We start from the raw sequence: 21,635 nt of genomic DNA on the forward strand, positions 1-21,635 counted from the left end.
AGACGCATTTTTCTGAAATGCAGTTAATCTGAAAATAATTCCTCTCCCGACTACTTAAAAATGTTCTTTTAATTACGTCAGGTCGTGTGTTATTCTCTATCAGGTAGTTTCCATCTAAAAGCATGAATTCTTTTTTTAATGTTTATTTTTGAGGGCAACACAGAGTGCGAGTCGGGGAGGGGCAGGGAGAGAGGGAGACACAGAATCCGAAGCAGGCTCCAGGCTCCGAGCTGTCATCACAGAGCCCAATGCAGGGCTCGAACTCACAAACCATGAGATCATGACCTGAGCTGAAGTCGGACGCGTCACCGACTGAGCTACCCAGGCGCCCCTAAAAGCATGAATTCTGATATTAGAAGTGATTTGTATGGAGAAGGGAAAAGACTTCATCCCCTCCCCCCCCCCCCCCCCCCCCCCCCGTTTCCCTCACACACACACTTGCACTTGGGCAAGTGGGGCCCTGCTGGATATGCCTCTACTTGCTCTGGTCTCCCTTGCGGGGTGGCCAGGTAGAGAATGTCCCCAGCGAGACCGCAGCCACGCGCCCTGGTTTCCAGGCGGAGCTGTCTGCTTCCCCCGGGGACCTGAGTGCTGTCTGGCTGCGGGATTCACCCGGACGAGGTCCTGACATTGCGGAGCTCACAGCGAGGCCTTCCAACCGCCACCCCCAAGAGCCTTCTGAAATGCTTGCCTTCCCTCGGAGAACTGATGCCAAAGCCTGACACTAGGTGGCAGAATCAGACTGTGTTAATCTTGACCTCTTTTGCTCCATTATACCTTCTCTCGGTGTCCTTAAAGCTGGCAAGGCCGGACTTTGAAAAAGCGGTTTCGAATATCTGACCTTGGAATGATGGATTTGAGAACTTCTTTTTGACTTGTCAGTGTCCGTTCCCGTTCACGGCCAGCCAATGCTGGTGTCCTCTTTGACGTGGGCTGTCCTCACAGCCAGTTACCCAGTTTTGTGAGATTTCCCTTTGCAGATGCTCCCCCCCCACCCCGCCCCTGCTTCCCCTGATGATACTGTGGCACTTCCCCGCCATGACGGTGCCAGCTCTATCTCCTGGACCATTCGTCTCCAGGTCCTACGACCATCTAGCACATTTGCTGACGGCATTGGCCTCTTGCCCTTTCTTCTGGCCTTTTATCCTTCCCTTCTGTCTTGCTAGGTTAGCTTTGTTAATCTTCCTTTTTTCAAATTCCCTTCCGTGGAGTGTCCATTTCTGGAAGGATGAAGGTCCAGCTCTTCAGACGATGCCTTTCGCAGTTGGCCCGAACCTGCCTTTCTGGTTGTCTCTCGTTTCTGAGCACGAATCTTCCAGTGAGATCTGTTTACTGTCCTTTGAATAGGCCTTGACTTCTCCTGCATGCGTGGTCAGCCGTTTTCCCTGATCGGACCAACCTCCCTGCCCCTTCCTTTCTTCCTCGCAGTCAGACTCAACCTGGACTGAACAACTCTTTACTAGCCTATTGTCTACCCCTCTAAATTCCTATGGCAACTGTGCATTTTGTTCATGAATCATTCATTCATGGTTATCATGCATTTCATTCAGTCAGTCAGCATGTATTAATGAGTATCTACTGTGGGCCAGACATCGTTCTGGATGCTGGGGATGTGCACCGAACAGAGACACCCTTTCCTCCCTCATGCTCAGAAAAACAATAAATAAGAGACAGAAGTGAAAATAGAGGGTAGGTCAGATGGTGATAAGTGCAAGGAGGAAAAGCATAGGGGAAGTTGGGGGTTTGGAGCAGAGGTAAAGAAGGCTTCCCTGAGAAGGTAACATCTGGGTAAGAAGGGAGGGATGTCCGGAGCCTTGCGAGGATCTGAAAGAACATTCCAGGCAAAGGAAACAGCAAATGAGATGGGCCTGTGCCTGGTATGCATGTTCCAGGAACCCTGAGGAGCGGAGTGAGTGAGGAGAGCCACGTAGCATGAGGTCAGCGAGACGATGGCAGGTAGTCACCGGGGTCCGTGGGCCGGACAGAGCTGTGGCTTTTACCCCGAGAGACGGGAAAGCCAGTGGAGACCATTAATCTGAGGAGGGGCGGCCTGGCAGATGCTTTCTGACGATCACCCTGGCTGCTGAGGCGGGAACAGGCTTCAGGGAGGTGCTCTTGCCCTAAGTGAGGTGGGGGGATGATGGAACAGAGTGTGAGAAGTGGTTGAACTCGGGATGGTTCTAAAGACAGACTGGAAGACTTTGCTGGTGGCTCAGATACGACACGGGAAGGAAGGAGCGGCTTCAAGGGGGCTGAAGCTGTGTCTGCGCCTCCGGGACAGGAGCGCTGTGCGGCGTGAAACCTCAGAACCTCTGTGCTTTGGACGACAGTTTATTTCCCCGCACGAAATCCCCACTGTGTCGGCCGTGGCTCCCTTCCACGCTGTCCTCCTCCCACATCCGCCTGGGCTGACGGAGCCGCCTCTGCCTGACTGTTGACAGTCACTGTGGCGGCGGGCAGAGGCCAGGGCACGCTGTTTCTGGAAGCTTCCATCCAGAATGACAGGTTTCACTCCTGCTTCTGCTTCATTGCTCGAAGCAGATCCTACAGCTATGTCTGGGTTCAGCAGGACAGGGTTACGGAACCCTCGGGAGGGCACCGAATACTGGGGAACGGTGATCCAGTCTTCTGGTGGTGGCACCGAAGCAGTTACGGAACCCTCGGGAGGGCACCGAATACTGGGGAACGGTGATCCAGTCTTCTGGTGGTGGCACTTGGGCCCGGGCAACTCAAATAACAAAGATGGGAAGACGGGGAGGAGCAGAGCTCCGTTGGGACATGGGCTGGAGGTGGAGACATCGGAGCAGCTGGGGAGATCGGGCTGCGGGAGGGTCAGGGCTACAGAAATGAATTTCAGAGTCGCCAACAGGAGGCTGGATTGGAGCTGGGGTGGGGTGGGGGGAGCATAGAGAAATGGCAAGTCTGGCAACTGAGTCCTTAGGTGTTCCAGTATTTGGTTTCTTTTCTTTTTTCTTTCCTTTTTTTCTTTTCCTCCCTCCCCTCTCCCTCCCTCCCTCCCTCCCTCCCTCCCTCCCTCCCTTCCTTCCTTCCTTCCTTCCTCCTTTTTTCTTTTCTGTTTTATTTTCCTTTCTCTTTTCTTTTCTTTCTAGACAGAGACAACACGAGTAGGGGAGGGGCAGAGAAAGAGAGGGAGAGGAATCCCAAGCGGGCTCCAGCTCAGTGCAGAGCCCAGCACAGGGCTTGAACCCACAAACCGTGAGATCATGACCTGAGCCGAAATCAAGTCAGATGCTTAACCGACTGAGCCGCCCAGACGCCCCTGGGATCTTGTTCCTCACGTTCCATGTTTGCTGAGCTGCTGTGTCAAATATTTGCTTATTGACTGATAACGAAAATACGGGCGTGCGTTATGCTTTCCTCTAGATTGTTTTGTCTGTTTAGGTACCGCGCCTGGGCCGTGGGAAGTTGTGCTTCTCCCACAGGCTTGCTGTGCGGCCTCTGCTAGTCCCCCCCCATGGCTGGGCTGCGGTCCTTGTGGAGTACGGCCACCGGCAGCGGTGTCCCTGGGCCCCTGTGTGTGTCAGGTGCTCTCCTTGGGGTCCTCTCGATGGAAGCGAGAGCCTCCAGCCTTCCATTAATGTGCTCAGTAACTTCTGCTTTCAGAACAGTTGTGCAATTTCTCTTTCCAGGGGTTACGAAGGAGCTGCTCGCTTCAGGGCGACCTTATGATATTTGGCAACATTGGGTTTTATCGGGGGCACTTTTGGCTTCATTTTGGCTCAACTATGTTGAGTCTTTGACCCTTGACATCGAATTCCACCGAAGCTGGGGTATTATATTCAATTTGAGCTCCTAAAGGTCTTTTCATGTGCCACAAAGCCAGGGTTCATTTTCTGATTCATGTACCTATAGATATGGCTTTACGCTCACCTAATGACAAAATCCACTTAACTCTTGAGACCATGTGCCAGCCTGATACATTTTAGGTGGTGACGACGATGATCTTTGGACCATGCGGTTTTTCTGAATATTTACCTTGGTTTTAGAGCTTTCACTTTGATGGCAAATATATTTATACCGACTTTCAACCCTTCTGTTTTCTTGGATTCTTAATTCAGATTTTTTTTATTAAACAAATTTTTTTTGACGTTTATTTATTTTTGAGAGAAACATGGAGCGTGAGCAGGGGAGGGGCAGAGAGAGGGAGACACAGAATCCAGAGCAGGATCCAGGCTCTGAGCTGTGAGCACAGAGCCCGACACGGGGCTCGAGCTCACGGACCACGAGATCACGACCTGAGCCGAAGTCGGATGTTTCACCGACTGAGCCACCCGGGTCCTCCCCTCCAATGTTTTTTTCTTAATGCTGTTGGTATCATTTCTTCACTGTCTTCCTTACCGTTTCTTCTTTGTTGATGTGTATCAGTTACCCCTTGCTGTGTAACAAACTTCCCCCAAACTTAGTAGTTGTGCTTAAAGCAAAAAAAAAAAATCATGTGTTTGCTCCCGATTCTACGATTTGGGCAGGGTGGGGAAGGATGGATGCGTGACCTGTCCTTTGCCCTCAGGGCCCTCGCGGTCTAGCCTCGGAGACTGACCACAACCAAGATGGGGTCGTAGTAGACGCAGCCCGCGTTCACAAAGCACTTCCGCTTGGTCTTTTAGGGACTCTCAGAGTGTGCCGATTCGATCACCTGGTATCATCATGACGCGTGTCTCCTCTCCTCTAGGGGATATGCGACAAAGCATGTTGTGGAGGGTCTGGAACCACGCACGCTGTACAGATTTCGGCTGAAGGTCACCAGCCCCTCTGGAGAATATGAGTACAGCCCGGTGGTCTCGGTATCTACGACCAGTGAGTACACGCACGCGGAACTCATTTACCTAAAAGTCAGCGAAGACGATAAGCGGTGCGGAGGTAAAAAGATCCTGCCTGTTGCCTGGCCTTCCTGGAAACAGACACGGGTCCACTTTTGAACACCGGGACGACATTGTTTATGGGCCAGGCCTGGCCGCCGCGTTGAGGGAAGTCTGCTTGTGCTTTAACAAACGGGGAGAACCGTGCTGGGGCCGGCACCACCCTGTGAGTGCACATTCAGTACCAAAGGGTGGGGTCCCCTGTCTTGGGAAATGGGCTGCAGGGGTGTGGGCTGAGGGCCGCAGGGGTGTGGGCTGAGAAACAGGCTGCCTGTTTGGGTGTCTTCAGTGGAGGAGGTCTCCAAAGCGGTTTGTCCGTTTTGGACAATTTCAGTTCTACGTCTTGACACACACATCTGATTTCCGGCGATGCCGTGAGTGAGGAAGACTGAAGAGCGTGGCTTCCATAGGTGGGGCGGGCTGTGCCGCCTCTGACCAGCGCGTCCTTTCCCCAGGTCACGTTTGAGGGTGTGAATATTTTTTGTGATCGGTGATTTTTTTTTATTATGAATGAATGAGTGAATGAATGATTTTTTAAATTTATTTTGAGAGAGAGCGAGTGGGGGAGGGGAAGAGTGAGAGGGAGGGAAAGAATCCCAAGCGGGCTCTGCTCTGCTCTGTTAGCGCAGAGCCCCCCACGGGGCCCGAACTCACAAACCACGAGATCGTGACCTGAGCCGAAGTCAAGGGTCGGAGGCTTAACCAACTGAGCCACCCAGGCGCCCCTCTGTGATTGCCACTTTAAAACGTTTTAAAGATGTGTGTGTGTGTGGTAAAGATTAAAATGGTCAGGAATGTTCTTCGTGGCCTGCTCGCTGAAAACACACATCTTTTTTGAGTTGCACAAAGAAAATCTTCCTCTTGTGAGTAAAAGTAATTTAAATGTATTCACTTTGAGAGAGAGAGCATGAGCAGGGAGGGGCAGAGAGAGAGGCGGAGAGAGAGAGAGAGAGAGAGAGAGAGAGAGAGAGAATGAACCCCAAGCAGGCTCCATGCTGTCAGCACAGAGCCTGATGTGGGGCTTGAACTCATGGGCTGGTGAGATCATGACCTGAACTGAAATCAAGAGTCAGATGCTTAACTGACCCACCCAGGTGCCCCTCGTAAAAGTTACTTTAAAGTTTTAGTGAATATTGCATTTGGCATGTTTGTGTGTACATGCACACACACGTACGTATATATTATATATATATCATATCATATATATATATATGATTCAGGTTGTGAGCCTCTAAGATCTTCATTTGCAAACAAGGCACTGGGGAGTTGGGTCTTAGCTCGGCAAACTGAGAATTCAGCGACAGCCGTGAGTCCTATACTTCCCCCAAGGTGCTCCTCTCACTGCGAAGGCCCAGAATTTCAGAGGAGAGTTTGGAAGGGAAATGGTCAGTTACAGAGACACAGGTCCGGAAAGAGGGCTCGTCCTTAACGTGGTGGCCACGGAAGCATTTTCTTCATATGGGGGTCAGGTTGCTCCTGGAGCTTTTAGGGGAAAGAAAGGAGGCAGAGCGTGGCCTCTGCTGTGTTGAGGCAGGCACCGGGAAGGGAGGAGCAGGGACGGGAGGAAGGTTAGCCAAGGAACCTGCTGTTTGAATAGAGTCTCTGTAGGGGATGCTGGGCCAGCATGCTCCCCGCCGTCCTCTCTCCCCAGCCGCCCACGGGCCACCCTCACACCCCACTGCCTTCGTCCCTTCTCTCTGGAGCGTTCCCACCTTGGAGCCCCCCGTTCCTGGCACCCCTTCCCCTCCTGCCTGCTGAGCCCGCTCCACAGGTGGAGCCTGGGTGGTTCCTCGTGCTCCCCACCGTCTGCCATGCGCCTCCCTCAGCACACAGCTTCGTCTCACCGCTTCTGATAACACTCTGCATCTTATCTTATGTATTTTTCATCCTCTTTGTCTCCCACCAACTTGTGTGCTTCTGAAAGGAGGCTGGGATGGGACGGTCATCTAGCGTGTAGAGGCCCATCTCGCATCGTGAATTTTTTTTTAATGTTTTTATTTATTTTGGAGACAGAGAAAGACAGAGCGTGAGCAGGGGAGGGGCAGAGAGGGAGGGAGACACAGACTCTGAAACAGGCCCCAGGCTCCGAGCCGTCAGCACAGAGCCCGACGCGGGGCTCGGACTCACGGACCGCGAGATCATGACCCGAGCTGAAGTTGGACGCTTAACCGACTGCGCCACCCAGGCGCCCCCCATCTAGCATATTAAAAGTACCATCTGGAATCTTAGAAGTCCCGTCTACCCATCCAGCATGTAGAAGTCCACAACAAATGGGTGGATGGGCGGTGGGTGGAAAGGCCCAGAGGCAGGATTAGGATGAGGAGAAACACTAATTGTCTCAGTTCACACTCACGTCTCTCGGGAGATGGGCGTGTTTCCCCCCTGGCTGGGGCGAGTCCACGTGAACCGGCAAGGTGAGGGTGAACGGGACGCAGGACCCGCCACGGTGAACCTCGGGTGGCACTGGCATCTTTTGTCATACCACGTCAGGGCAGGGGCTTCTGGGCCTTGTGGCCAGAATTGACGGGGTGTTTGGGTACCATTGGGAGCTCTTTAGGAAGGGCAGAAACCTTAGTCCCTTTCAGCTGACGGGGATTGTGCCGCCTTCTTGCCAAGCTGGCTCCCGAGAGGCGGCCACGGAGAGCTGGTCCAGTAGTCCAGGGCATCTGTCACTGCAGTCCATGGCTTCCATGGGTCATTAGACAAGACCTGCTGCGGGGACCAGGCGTGACGGAGATGTGGTTCCTGGTGATGACCGGGGTACTGGGGCTTGCGGAGCATTTCTCTGTCAGGTCACAGCGCAGTGCTGCAGCCCAGACGCGGCCTCGGGGGCTCTCCTGGGTGACGAGGGTCAGGTACCGCCTTCCTGCTGGCTGCTGCTCTCCTGTACTATTATTATATTTATAACACCCACAGCAGACTCCCTCAAGGAGGGCAGATCATGCTAAACAAAGAATTACAAATGTGAATATTCTACAAAACCAGTAAAAACGCTTCTGTGGGCTGATCATTTGCATTTAGTTTGAAAGTGTTTTAACGAGTCGCAAAAGCATGTACTTTGTTTGAATAAAGGATGCTCAGCTTTTTTTTTTTTTTTTTTGAATTCCAGGTAAAGTACACGAGACTCTTGCTTAAATGAGGCATGCAATTTTAATCAGTTGGGCCCTTAAAAAGAGAAAAACAGCTGCTGCTTGCTAATTGGCAAATATCTCCTCCAATGAGCTCATCATTTATTCACTGCTTCTAATAGAGACTTAAATTCCACCAAGAAAGGTGTTCCCCCGTTGTGATATCTGCTGGCATATGTGTGGCCGAACGACCCTTTTACAGAACAGGGCGATGGCTTTCTGCCTTCTCCTCCTGGGGGGCCCCTCATGTGGTCCTGCCTGATGAGTTCCATCCAGCGTAGGTGAGCATTCCCGGACATCCTCCCCACGGGCAGTATCCATTCTGTGTGTGTGTTTGTCATTGCAACACTCGGGGTAAACATTAGCTAAACAAGCCCACAGAGGCAAAGCCTGCCTTTATAGTCAATTGCACTTGACTGATGGCAGTCCCTTGGGCCAGGCCCACAATGTCTTAAAGGATTCAAGGGTAGGAGGAGTAGAACATTTGGCTCACCTGGAATTTCCTTTTTTTTCGGGGGGGGGGGGGAGGGACTCCCGTTTATGGGGGGAGATAGAAACGCTCTGCACTGCGAACATGAGCCTTTTCATTTCTGTTTCTCTGTCAAGTTCGCATAAACCGGGACTGTTCCATTCCTTGGTTGATTCACGTCTGGTGCGAACCCTCAGAACCTCTTTGCCTTCCTGGCAGTTTTCTGAGACGGGTTAATGAGTTAACGCTGCGGATGATAGTTTTTTATGTCCCGAATGATGGTTCTTGCTTCCTTTTGCTGAATGAAACTCAGCAAGGAATGATGAACAGTTTTGCTGTGTTCCTTCTCTTCCGTGAGACGTCCTTTTGTTTTCAGATCAAGTTACGAGGGCACTGGTTACCTCTTGCAGAAGCCGGACTAGGCGATACGTTCATTTAAATTATGTCCTACTCTCAAAGTACTCCAGTCTGGCTGCACGCAGCACTCAAGCTTCTAAGCCCAAAATGAGCTTCTTCCGTTTCCCGATATTTGCACGCTGCGGGGCTTTGTGGGTAGGACGCACCAGGGGGTGCCCCCTACTGGGACAGCTGTACAGGTCATGTCAGACAGATGATGCGGATTGGAGGCGGTCGGTGCATAAATATGCTGGGATACCACGAGTGCTTTTAGAGCTTTCTTTAAAATCTCAGAAGTTAGCACTTTTCTGGAGCGTTTTAGTCTCTGGCATTCCCTTTCCTCGAACACTTTGTGAGGGGGATCATAGTTGTTTATTTAAGAAGTCTGCTTATATTCAAGGTTTAATACGATTGGAAGCATGCGATGGCTTGGTCAGCTACCTCCCACCCGAGGAAGGAGTGTGGCCTTGTGAAAAGACTCGTTTTGAGGTCCGATGTTGCCCACTCCTACCTGCTGGACCTTGGACAACTCGCTCAGCCTTCCTGGCTCTCCATGTTGTGTTCTGAAGAAGAGTCTAGGAAGCCTTGTGTCGAGTCCTAGGTAGAGCTTACTCAGTAGGATTTAGTTAGGATGCCATATTCTAAAAGTCAGTAGGACTAGGATGAGCTTCCTGTGTTCTTCTGGATGAGTCTATGCAAATTGCTTGTTTTTGTATTTTTAGTGGGGATTGAAGTTTGAGAGTCAGGAGGGGGGCTATTTGGTGGGGTAGCAGACGCACAGTTGCCCTCCCCGCTTCTCCTCCTATCTGAAGAAGAAAGGGAAACCTTCCATGGGTTTGTCAAGTATGGATGGGTCACCTAATAGATCACTTGAAGTCCATATTACCCTAGCCCAGAGTTACTCAACATTGGCACTTTTGACATTTGGGGGCTGGATCATTCTCGTCCTGTGTGCTGTAGGATGTTTGTCGGCCTTCCTGGCCCCTAGCCAACGGATGTGACAACAAAAAAACGTCTCCAGACTTTGCCGAATGCCCTCTGGCGTGGGGAGGGTGTACAAAACCCTGCTCCTTCCCTAGCCCCCAGTGGAACCCCCAGCTAGCCATGATCTTCCTGGGAAGGCCCCTGGGAAGGCCCGGGGACAGTGGTGGGTCCTGTCCCTTGACATTTTATCATGATACTTTTATTTGAAGCTTTTGGCCTAAAAATATGTGGGGAATGATGAAAAGGAAGTACAATGTGGCTAAAAAAATCTTTAGGAGATTGGCAAGCTCTAGCAGACAAAATTGTTATTTCAAAACGGTTTTAACTTGGCTTAACTTTATTTTTACCAGAAGAAAGGGTATCAGTTAAAAGGTCACTCTGATAGCGATCCCTACATTCTTCTGTCCCCGGTTTCCCAGCGAAAATCCTCCAAGGAAACCGGTAGGAAAGTGGCTCCAGTGCCCAGGAGCTGACATCCCACAGAGTTTTTCTACCATAAGGAGCAGGAGCAGGGAGTTTTATTTCCCACCGGGCAGCGATGCGCAGGGGGCCTCTGCAGAGAGGGCGGTGAGGTGGTGGGTGGGCCCCAGGAAGCAGTCTGGGGTGCAGTGTAGGGGGTGGGTATTTTAGGGTTTAGGATACTAAAGGGAGGGGAACGTGCTTGTCTTGTTGTCTCTGGTCAGTGTCGAGACCGGACGTGTGAGTTACTTAATGAACGTTTGTTGAATGAATGAATGAATGAGACCTTTGAGCTGCCGGAACTGGGGATTATCAACTCGGTACCCATCTGGGTCAGGTGCTAAGTGCGTGTAGGGGGCTGGGCGTAGGCAGAAGAGCATGGTGGGGCTGTGCCGCATAAGGGCAGCCGCCACGCCCTAATGCCACCAGCTCGACCACAGACCCGTGTTGGATATTAACCGGGTGCCAGGTGCTGTTCTGAGTGCCTCCCTTGTGTCTCATTTAAGTGTAAGTGTTCACACAATTAGGACGTCCATGTGAAACAAGTCAAGTCGTGGAACAAACGCCTTGAAAGATGGGCTTCCCTCACCTGGTGCTTTTTCCTCCCACTCTGCTCATTTCTGAACTTCAAGCCTTTTCTCCTCTCTGAGGAGTTCCTGTTCTCCGGCACAGAGGGACGCCCTCCCTTCTGCCCCACTTCCCGTTGTGCCTTGAGTATTTTGCAGAACCCTCTTCCTCGCTCTTCTCCACTTGGCAGGCTCTCCCCCACAATCGGGCTTTCTCACGGCAGTCCCCCTCTGTGAATGAGCCCTTCCTGCCCCCGGAAGCTCTGGAGAGACCGGGCCAACCTGAATGTTACATTCTTGGGAAGAACTGAAATTTAGGATTTCAAGTATCAAAGCAATTTAAAGCAGATATTTTTAAAGGTTTTATTTTTTTTTTTAATTTTTTTTCAACGTTTTTATTTATTTTTGGGACAGAAAGAGACAGAGCATGAATGGGGGAGGGGCAGAGAGAGAGGGAGACACAGAGTCGGAAACAGGCTCCAGGGTCTGAGCCATCAGCCCAGAGCCCGACGCGGGGCTCGAACTCACAGACCGCGAGATCGTGACCTGGCTGAAGTCGGACGCTTAACCGACTGCGCCACCCAGGCGCCCCTAAAGGTTTTATTTTTTTAAATTTATTTTTGAGAGAGAGAGAGAGAGAGAGAGAGAGAGAGAGAGAGAACATGGGAGGGGCAGAGAGAGAGGGAGAGAGAATCCCAAGCAGGCTCCGCCCTGTTAGCATAGAGTCGGACGTGAGGCTTGAACTCCCGAATCGTGAGATCACGACCTGAGCTAAACCCAAGAGTCGAACGCTTAACCGACGCAGCCACCCAGGCGCCCCTATATCGAAGCAATTTATTTTTATGGTCTCTTCAAGCAGTTTAGTGACTCTTTGGCAAACAAAACCATATTGTGACGATAGTGGGGCTTTTCCTGGCTCATAGGAGGCGTGTATTAAGTCTTAGGAAATCTGAAAGGATTATTTTCACATACCAAACCACACTCACAAAGTAATACTCTTAGAACTCGAGACTATCCCAGGTCCTTAGGACCATCTAAATGCTCTTCATCTGTGGAAACAAGGTCTTTTTCAGTAAAAGAAGGTCAATAGGAAACCGAAGATCTACTTAACGGAATAGCCAAGTGCCTCCTTGGAGGTGAACGTGTGAGCATCCACTCCAGTCCACTGGGTGGGGGGGCGGGGGGGGGGGGGAGGTAGCCAGGATGAATCTTCTCTCTGTGATTTTGGATGACTGCTTTCCATCTTCTTTGTTCAGGAGAACCCATAAGTAATGAGCACTTTCATCGAGCTGTCAGTGTGAATGATGAAGATTTGCTGGTTCGAATACTTCAAGGAGGGTGAGAGAAATCTGCCTAAATTTTTTTTTTTTTTAATTTTTAATGCCCAGCAAGCACGTAAAATCACACTTAACTTCCCCCGGATTTTCCACGCCTTCGACATTGCTCCAAAATTGATCTCCGGTGACTAGTGTGAGTTCAGCATAGTCAATAAAGATGACCTTTATGCCCCGTGTAAATCCTATATCTTATAATTATCTAATGAAAATTGAAGATGAAAATGAGAAGTCTGGGTGTCCTGTGTTCTTTCCCAGAAATAGTTTCTGACTCTGGCTTCTCTGCCATAGCGTTTAGGCACCTTTCACCCCCAAGGTGCCCATATTTATCTCATTCCTGATGAAATTAAGGAATCATGACATCAGCTGTTTCTTGTTCAAAAGGTTGGTAAAACGCTCAAAGAAAGCTGGCAAATACAGTGGCTACCGGTGGGACGTTGAGGCTGCCTCCTAGTGTGAAGGGGACAATGTAACTTAGATTCTTTTTGAATATCGATAGTTTGGAGTGTGTGAGAAGACCGGTCATTTGCGAGTAGGGCTCGGTATCCCACAAAAAGCCAAGGCTTCTAAACTGGTGGAGTTTAAGAGCTCTGCTTTCCTCCTCCAGTGGCAGCGTTTCTTGTCCGTTAGGTGAGATGGGAGATGCATGTCTCCCCCAGTGTAGGCTCGTGGTGGACCAGCGTCTGAACCGAAGACCGTGTCCCCTGTTACAGGCGGGGGACGTACTCCTCATAGAGCGTTCCAGCTGGCGGCATCATGGTTCTGAGTTGAAGGGATTGCTTAGTCTAAGTGAAATCGCAACACTTTTCTCTCCTTGTGCCTTTGAATCCTTTTAAAATATTAGGCGGGGCAGTTGAAGACCACAGAAACTTAACGGCCCAGAAGAAATTGGAATTTTGGGGAAAGTGAATCATTGTAGCCGCGTGTGCCCTGCGCCAGACAGCAGCGGTGACTCTCCAGGGAGCCATGCCAAGACGTTAATCTCTTTTCTCCGTGTTTTTCCCAAGAAACGTTAAGGTGGATGTTCCCAATAAGTTTGGTTTTACCGCCCTGATGGTCGCTGCCCAGAAAGGATATACCAGGTGGGGCTCCTCCTCTCGTATCTCTGAGTGGTTGAACATTTGTCTTTCCCCAAAGGCTCCGGTCAGAATATGGGCGGGGAGGGAACAGAGCATGCAGGAACCCCACTTCTCCCTTTCCAAAACTGTGCCATGTAAGGGCGGAACAAAAACTAAGCTGTGTTTTTTTCCTTTTTTAACTTTTTATTTATTTATTTTTCTTTTTTTAATGTGTTTTTTTATGCCTTTATGTGTTTTTTCTTTTTGTTTATTTTTGAGAGAGGGAGCATGTGTGTGAGCGAGTGGGGGAGGGGCAGAGAGAGACAGAGAGAGAGAGGGACGGAGGGAGAGAGAGAGAGAGGTGGGGACAGAGGATCCGAAGCGGGCTCTGCGCTGACAACAGAGAGTCCGATGTGGGGCTCGAACTCACGAACCGTGAGATCATGACCTGAGCCGAAGTCAGATGCTCAACCGACTGAGTCACCCAGGTGCCCCTCAGCCGTCTTAATCACGAAGTTCTACAACAAGCAGGAGGCCATGTAAAAATGTATAAATCCTATGGTGAGGAAGAGAGGTAGCCACTTAATTGTACTTTGTAATATATTTTATTTGTCCCAGGAAAACCGGTTAATGGAATTTGAATTTCGTTAGAAAACAATAGAGCGGAAGGGATATCGATTCTGGAAAACCAACTTTCCTGACAGGTTGCTAAGATATAATTTTCACTGACACACTCCATTATCTCTATGCCATGCAGAAGCATAAATACGAATAGCTTATTTTTCAATCATGTTTATATTGAACTACTTAAGTGCCCATTTTGGAAAAAAAGACCTATATTTTATCAAATGCTGCCGTTCGAAAATCTATTTAAAAGGGTCATTAAAGTGACAGTGGATTAGTTTGATAGTACAATGCGTTTCATGTGATATACTTTGTTTCCAATGAATAATTCATGTGAGGGATAGACTCCCCCTCCCCCTTTTTTTGGTGTTGAAGGGGTAGTTTTCTGGTTTAAAAACCTCCTGCCTTCGAAGCCAGCTGGCCTCTGAAGATAAGAAAGTATGGAGATGGGTCTTAAATGTAGTGCTGTTTATGGTTAGTGCATCATCCTGGGTTCCTACCCATCAAAGCTACGGATCTAGTGACATTCAAATTTGTCTCCTTTAGGCTTGTGAAAATCCTCGTTTCTAATGGCACGGATGTGAATCTGAAGAACGGGAGTGGCAAGGACAGGTAGGTGGCTAACGTGCCCTGAAATGTCCCCCGATTTGTGTGACCAGGCTTGTGCCCAGCGGGTTTTTGATCCAACCCAAATATTTGATGCCGCTTCTTTCGACAGGACTGTGTCCCAACTGAAAGATGTCGATGACAAAGGCTGGCTTGTTCACTGGTATACTCATTCCTTCGTTCAGCAGGGTGTTTATGGGCCACAAATTATAATGCACGTACCCTCAGTCAAAGATACGACCCGAGAACTTTGTGCGGCAAAAGCTCGGGGTGCAGTGTGGGAGAAGTTTTCGAAAAGACCGTGCAACTTGGCAACCTATATTTAGAGAGATAAAAGAATGTTCTACAAGGACTTAAAAATAATCACTGTTCTAGCGATTAGGTTTAATTAACTAATTCTAAGCAACCAGTAGTTGTTGGGTAGAATGGCGTGGAAAACGCAAGGGCTTTGCTCAAGGAGCTTAGAGTCACATCAGAGTGCAGCTCAAAGGTGTGTGCCCTACAGACTAGTGTCTAAGGGTGGCTACAAAACACTGGTCACCTTTGGTGGGCCACAAGGGAAAAATAGCAATTCCTAAGCTCAGAAAGCCTAACCCACTACAGGCTATGAACACACACAGTAATGGATTTTAAGGAATGCTTAAAAAAATCCCTTAAAAATTTAACAAGTTTTCTGAGTAACCCTTGGGTTAATTTGGAATTAAGCCTTCAACTCAAGAAGTTTGAAAAAGAATACTACCAACTTAAAATACGGACCTTGAGAGGTAGGAAAGAGGAAAGAAAAGGAAGTTGATTAGAAAACTGAAGGATTGTTTGGGGCACCTGGGTGGCTCAGTCACTTGAGCGTCTGTCTGATTCTTGGTTTCGGCTCAGGTCGTGATCCCAGGGTTGTGAGGTTGAGCCCTGCATTGGGCTCTGCATTGAGTGTGGAGCCTGCTTAAGATTCTCTCTCTCTCTCTCTCTCTCTCTCTCTCTCTGCCCCTCTGTTTCTCTCTCTGCCCCTCCCCTGCTTGTGCCTTCTCTCTAAAAAATAAAGTTAAAAAAAAAGAAAATGGAAAGATTGTTGAATAACGTAAGAGCAAAAAAACGCAAGCTGCTGCATAAAAAAGCTACACAATAAAATGGACCAATTTATTACGAATCTGAGAAAAATTAGAATTTTGAAATGGTACATAGCCATAGTTAGAAGATCTTTTGGAAATTTAAGAAGAATAAATAGAATTTTGGAAGGGCCCGTAATAGTGGCGATAGAGGAAATCTCCATGTAAAAAGAAAATGGTGCACTTGTGTCTATGGTAGTAGAGTTAAAAATTTCATGGAAACTATCTTTTCGATGATACCTTTTCTGAGAAAATTTACAAGACCAAAACCAACCCAAGGCGCAGAAAATCTGCAACAACCAATATCCATGGAAGACATGAGAAAATTACTAAAGGATTACCTCCAGCACAGGTTCTGTGGCTTGACGGTTCTACCCATAAGCTTGCTCAGATTTTAGGTACCGATGACTTTGAACTTTTCCAGAGCAGAGAGGAAGTTGGAACGTTACAGAGGGTAACCCGACTGCTAAAGTCTGATACAAAGAAAGCTGCTCACGTGTTGATATGTACACAGGTATTGATGTGTCTTCCATCCCAACTCAGAGGATGATGCAGGAGGGTAAGGAGGTCTAGATTAGGAAATTTCTTAATATAATGCTTCCTGTTAGTAGACCAAAGGTGAAAACCTGTGTATGTGTAGACACAAAACAAAAATTTGGTGCAACTCGGCCCCTTTAGTAGTTAAAGTATCTTCGTCTTTAAAGTGCAGGATGCTGGGGCGCCTGGGTGGCGCAGTCGGTTAAGCGTCCGACTTCAGCTCAGGTCACGATCTCGCGGTCCGGAAGTTCGAGCCCCGCGTCGGGCTCTGGGCTGATGGCTCAGAGCCTGGAGCCTGCTTCCGATTCTGTGTCTCCCTCTCTCTCTGCCCCTCCCCCGTTCATGCTCTGTCTCTCTCTGTCTCAAAAATAAATAAACGTTAAAAAAATTTTTTAAAGTGCAGGACGCTTTCAGTCCTGTCATAGCGTCTGGTACATGAGAGGACCTGCCTCTGCTGATGAAGTGAGTCCTTTGATTCCATCACACCAAGTTGTGTATCGTGGAAGACGGTCAGCCGGTATCCTTCTCAGTGTTGACAGATTCCTTTTAAAACTTAGTAGTGAAGCCCACGAGAGTGGGTGAGAGCCAGATAGCTTGATGTCAAATCCAGATTCCTCTATGTTCCGGGCGTAGGACGTTGATCAGGTTACTTAACCTCTCTGACCTCAATTTCCCCGTCTACAAGATAAGGGTAACAGAAGTACTTCGAGAATTGTGAGCCCTTAACAAGTCAATATATGAAATGCATAGAACGGTGCTTTGGCATCTGGTAACTACACGTTGTATGTTATTTCGTGATCGGTATTCTGGAACACCGATCAGTCTGGCGAGATATGAAATGGAGTAAGAGTTCTGCACCTTCCTTGCAGTCCCCAAGAGAATCAGCTTTCAAATACTTGGACTTGATAAGGAGGTTCGGTAAAGGGGCCAGCTACAAGATAAAGGAAGAAATCGTCTTAAATAACAGCAATAACCAGTTAATAAATATAATGAGGGAAGCAAAATAGAATAGAAGTATCTAAGGAAAGTGAGAAATTTGTATTCAAAGCCTATAAAAAGTACTGAGAGATCTAAAAGTTTAAAAAACAGGGACATATTCCATATGCTAGGATGGCAAGACTGAATCCTGTAAAATTTTCAGTTTTTCCCAGATTAATAATATATTGACCCAGTATCGCCTCACAAGGAATTATTCTTGGGAGCCCATCAAAATGGTTTTGTGATTCACCTGGAAGAACGAAGGGACGACAACAGCTATTACCTTTGTTGGAGAGAAGTGTGGAAAGACTTTGGACAGTTATTAAAATGCCTTAGAAAGTTATAGTAATTAATGTAGTATGATCCTGGCATAAATACTTGGAAACAAAGATCTATAGTGTGAAATAGAAATAGGTCCCCATGGATGTAAGAAGTTTATGATGATGGGGGCAACACAGCCTAATGAGGAACATGTTAGAGAAAGCTATTTGAAGAAAAATTAAATTCTGGCCTTATATAGCCATGCACCCAAATAAATTCCAGATGAATTAAGAATTAAATGTAAAGGGCACCTGGGTGGCTCAGTCGCTTAAGCGTCCGACTTTGGCTCAGGTCATGATCTCACAGTTCGTGGACTCGAGCCCCGCGTCGGGCTCTGTGCTGACGGCTCAGAGCCTGGAGGCTGCTTTGGATTCTGTGTCTCCTTCTCTCTCTGCCCCTCCCCTGCTTGCACTCTGTCTCTCTCTCTTTCTCTCTCTCTCAAAAATGAATAAACGTTAAAAAAATAATTAAAAAAGAATTAAATGTAAAAAACAGAACCATAGAAAACACAGTATATATCTATCTGATCTTGCAATGGGAAAGGCAAAATCATAGATATGTCACTAAGGAGAAGATTAAAAGCACCTAACACATTTAAAAAAAAAAGCTTAATTACAAACTTAAGGGTAGTCTGGGGGAAAGATTTGCAAACACATTATAGAGGAATGACTGGCATCTTTAATCTAGAGAAAATCCACATACAACCCCCCCCCCCCCCACCAAAGACACACAGTAGAAAAGAGCAGTTTACACAAAACGACAATTCATAGCAGAAAAAATTAAAAAGCTAACATGCAGAACTGCTAGTAATAAAAATTACAAGCGTATTGTCATATTGTTAATTGAAAAATGATAGTAGGGGCACCTGGGTGGCTCAGTCGGTTGAGGTCAGGCCTCAGCTCAGGTCATGATCTCGTGGTCCGTGGGTTCGCGCCCCACATGGGGCTCACTGCCGTCAGCCTGTCAGTGCAGAGCCTGCTTTGGATCCTCTGTCCCCCCTCTCACTGCCCCTCCCTCGCTTATGTGCACATGTGTGCTCTCTCTCTGTCTCTCAAAAAATAAAACGTTAAAAAAATGTTAGTAGTGCTGATGTAGGTGAATAAAATGGGCTCGTGTTACTCAGATGCAGTTGACCAAAGTGTAAGTTGATGTACTCTCTGTGGAAAGCGATGCATCTTAAAGGGAGCCTGAAACAGCTGCATGAAGCATTGGCAGTCTACGTACTCAGCAAGCACCGCACGCCTTGGGCAGGTCAAGGGCCCGCTGGCCCTCTTCCGGGAGTCTCCAAGAAGTGAAGGCCTGCATCAGGATACAGAAGTGTGGACGTCTGGTTCCAGCCCAGCCTAGGCTTGGGTCTCAGAGCTGGACATTGTCTTTATCACTCAGAGACTTTGTAGAATTGCCCTCTTGGGAAGACCTTCCTCCCCCTCAGCCCCGCTCAACTCTTTATTTTGAACAGTCCAAACATTTAGCGAAGTTGCAAGAACAGTACAAATGAATTTCTATATACTCACCACCTAGGTTTGGCAGTTGTTGAATCTTAGCCGTATTTGCTTCTCTGTCTACATTTTTAGTAGCTTTTAACTATTTTAAGGCTGGTAGGCACCATAACCCTCTACCCCTCAATGTTTCAGTTGCCTAAAAACCAGGCCGTCAACCTGCATAACCTAAGACACTTCACACGGATTCCTCGACATCGCTGATGCTCCCGTCACTTATTCAGGTCTCCTGACTTGCCCTCCGAAAGGTCACCATGGCTTTATTAGGGAGGGGGCTATGGGGCAAGACCATGATCCAACTAAGGCTCATACATGACATCTGGTTGTCCTATCTGCTTAATCTCTTTTATTCTAGACTGGTCCTCTGTCCATGTTTTTTTTTTGGTTTAAATATTTAATTTTTCTCCTAGCAATGACATTTTGAGGAGACCAGACCAGTTATCCTATAGAATGCTCTTTGTTCTTGAGTTGCCTAGTTGTCTCCTACTTGCGGAGGCAGCGTTCACCTTGTTCATTTGTCCCTTTATTGCCAACGAAGTTAAAATTAGGTGTAAAGGCTTGACGAGGTGCAGGTTAACTTTCAGAGCTAGTGTTGTGACTATCCATCAGGAAGGCATGTTGGCCCACAGTTGGTGATTCTAGGTTTGCTCATTTGGTTCAAGTGTAATGACTAAACCTCTTCTTTGTAAAAATGTGGTTTCCCACTGAAATCAGCAAATTATCGACAGGCTGATCATTTGGCATGGCGTGAGTGTCCTGTGCTCCCTTAACCTTTTACCCAACAATTTTGCCATCCACTGATGGTCCTTGCCCAAATCAATTATTTAATTTGGAGTTGCAAAAGTGTGACTTCCTAATTCTGTAATTCCTTCCATGTTGATTAGCTGGCAGGCTTCTATGACAAAGGGCTTTCCCTCATCAGCTGAGGATAGTCTACATTTCATTCTACAAAGGCAGACTAAATGTTTAATTATTTTCTTTAAATACCAATATTTAGAGTATGGAATTGGCCAAATAGCCATCTTCAATAATGTCAAAGGAGTTATTTTCTCCCCTCTATTTTTTTTTTAATATCTTCATGGACTCATGGATATTTTTAAATCCAATGTCTTACTCAGTTACAGTGATACTTTATTTTTTTGTAATTGCAATATAATTCACACACTCCTGTAAAATTTGGCACTTAAAGAATGTATTAACAAAGTTGTGCAACCCCTGCCACTGTATAATTCCAGAACATTGTCAATCAGCCCAGAAAGAAGCCCTCTCTACTCCTTGGCAGTCCCTCCCCACTTCTTCTCCCCCAGCCCCTGGAAACAGCTAATGTTCCGGTTCTATCCCTGTGGGTTTGCCTGTTCTGGGCATTTCACGTAAATGGAATCCTAAAATATGCCTTTTGTGTCCAACTTATTTAGTGCAACGTCTGAAGGCTTTTTCAACATTTCACATGAATAACCTTTGGGGCTCTTCTACTCACGTTAGGATTTCTTGGTTTAAGCCATGGAGGGTGAGATGTGGACCTGAGTTTGGCAACTGCACTTACAGCTAATGCTGCTGCCTCTATATGTTGCAGTCTGATGCTTGCGTGCTATGCGGGACACCTGGATGTGGTGAAATATCTCCGAAGACACGGTGCTTCTTGGGAGACTAGAGACCTAGGAGGCTGTACGGCTCTGCACTGGGCCGCGGATGGAGGCCACTGCAACGTGATCGAGTGGATGATAAAAGATGGCTGTGAGGTACGGGATCTTCCTTGTCAACTACACCTGTGTCCTTAAGACCTTGAAACTCTGTTCCACAGGGTTGAGGAGAAGCAGAGTCTTATGTGGATGCCCTTGATTAGTTCAACTTAGAAATGCTGCAGAAAGTTCTCCGACTTCTCAGTGAGAAGGTTCCGGAAGCCTTGGGAAAAGAGATGACCGTAGAATTGATAGGATAGTGAAGCTTCAGATTGTCATGGAGGTTTGTCTTGTGTAGGAAAAAACAAAACAAAACAACTGATGAATCCAGAGCTGGACCTGACTATGCTTCCATTTTGGTTGTTCCTGTGTTCATTCGGTCATTATCTGTTCACTCGGTCTGTCAGCAAAACTTGACTGAGCACCTGCCACGTACCAGAGACTCTCTTAGGTGCCGTAGACACAGGATGTCAAGAACCCTCACAGCCGTAGGGCTCTTTGTTGCCCTTGGAATTAGACTCTCTTTATTCTTGGGTTGCTTTAAAGATTCTTCATCACAAAACCCTTCCAAAGAGCAAAGGGATCATGTCACAAACAGAGCATTTCAGCTCCTAGAGCCTTTATCTTGAAGCAGGCGGGTGGGTATCCTTCTGGTATTTTCATGTTATCAGAAAGTACAAATTTGGTTTAGCAAATAGGATCGGCATTGTTTGGACTTCTGTAGCTGTTTGAAGGTCAAGAAGGAGGATTAGCTCAATCACGGTGATTGCTGGTAACTTTGAGAACTTTAGCGCAAGACTGGAAAGAAGTTAAATAAAAATTTCAAAGCCCAGAAGTAAGGAATCGTGGCAAACAAAATGCTGTCCTCACTGAGATTGCCAGATGGCGGAGAGCACTGAGAACTGAAACCGTTGACCTGGAAAATAAACCCAAACTGGGAAAAGTCATGTCTCTTGGAAGATGTGGGCGGATTTGTTCTAGCTTGTCCCTGAAGCGTCTTTGAGGGAAGCCCAGGCCTAA

General features: G+C 47.8%; 1 protein-coding gene across 6 annotated transcripts in view; it reads left to right on the plus strand.

Annotated features, from left to right (window-relative positions):
- The window catches only part of FANK1 (fibronectin type III and ankyrin repeat domains 1), a 100,841-nt gene that overhangs the window by 76,111 nt on the left and 3,095 nt on the right, over positions 1-21,635 (plus strand). For 5 of the 6 annotated variants that reach the window (XR_007145249.1, XM_047824719.1, XM_047824720.1 and 2 more), the window contains exons 3-7: positions 4,691-4,815; positions 12,136-12,217; positions 13,221-13,295; positions 14,442-14,507; positions 20,510-20,675. Coding sequence is in view for 5 of the 6 variants with exons in the window: in XM_047824719.1 (XP_047680675.1) it covers positions 4,691-4,815; positions 12,136-12,217; positions 13,221-13,295; positions 14,442-14,507; positions 20,510-20,675 (514 nt within the window). In the remaining variant the exon portion in view is untranslated. The remainder of the gene's footprint in view (positions 1-4,690; positions 4,816-12,135; positions 12,218-13,220; positions 13,296-14,441; positions 14,508-20,509; positions 20,676-21,635) is intronic. The other variant, XM_047824718.1, reaches the window with a different exon arrangement.

The sequence above is a fragment of the Prionailurus viverrinus genome, chromosome D2 (genome assembly GCF_022837055.1).
Source record: "Prionailurus viverrinus isolate Anna chromosome D2, UM_Priviv_1.0, whole genome shotgun sequence".
Classification (NCBI taxonomy): Eukaryota; Metazoa; Chordata; class Mammalia; order Carnivora; family Felidae; genus Prionailurus; species Prionailurus viverrinus.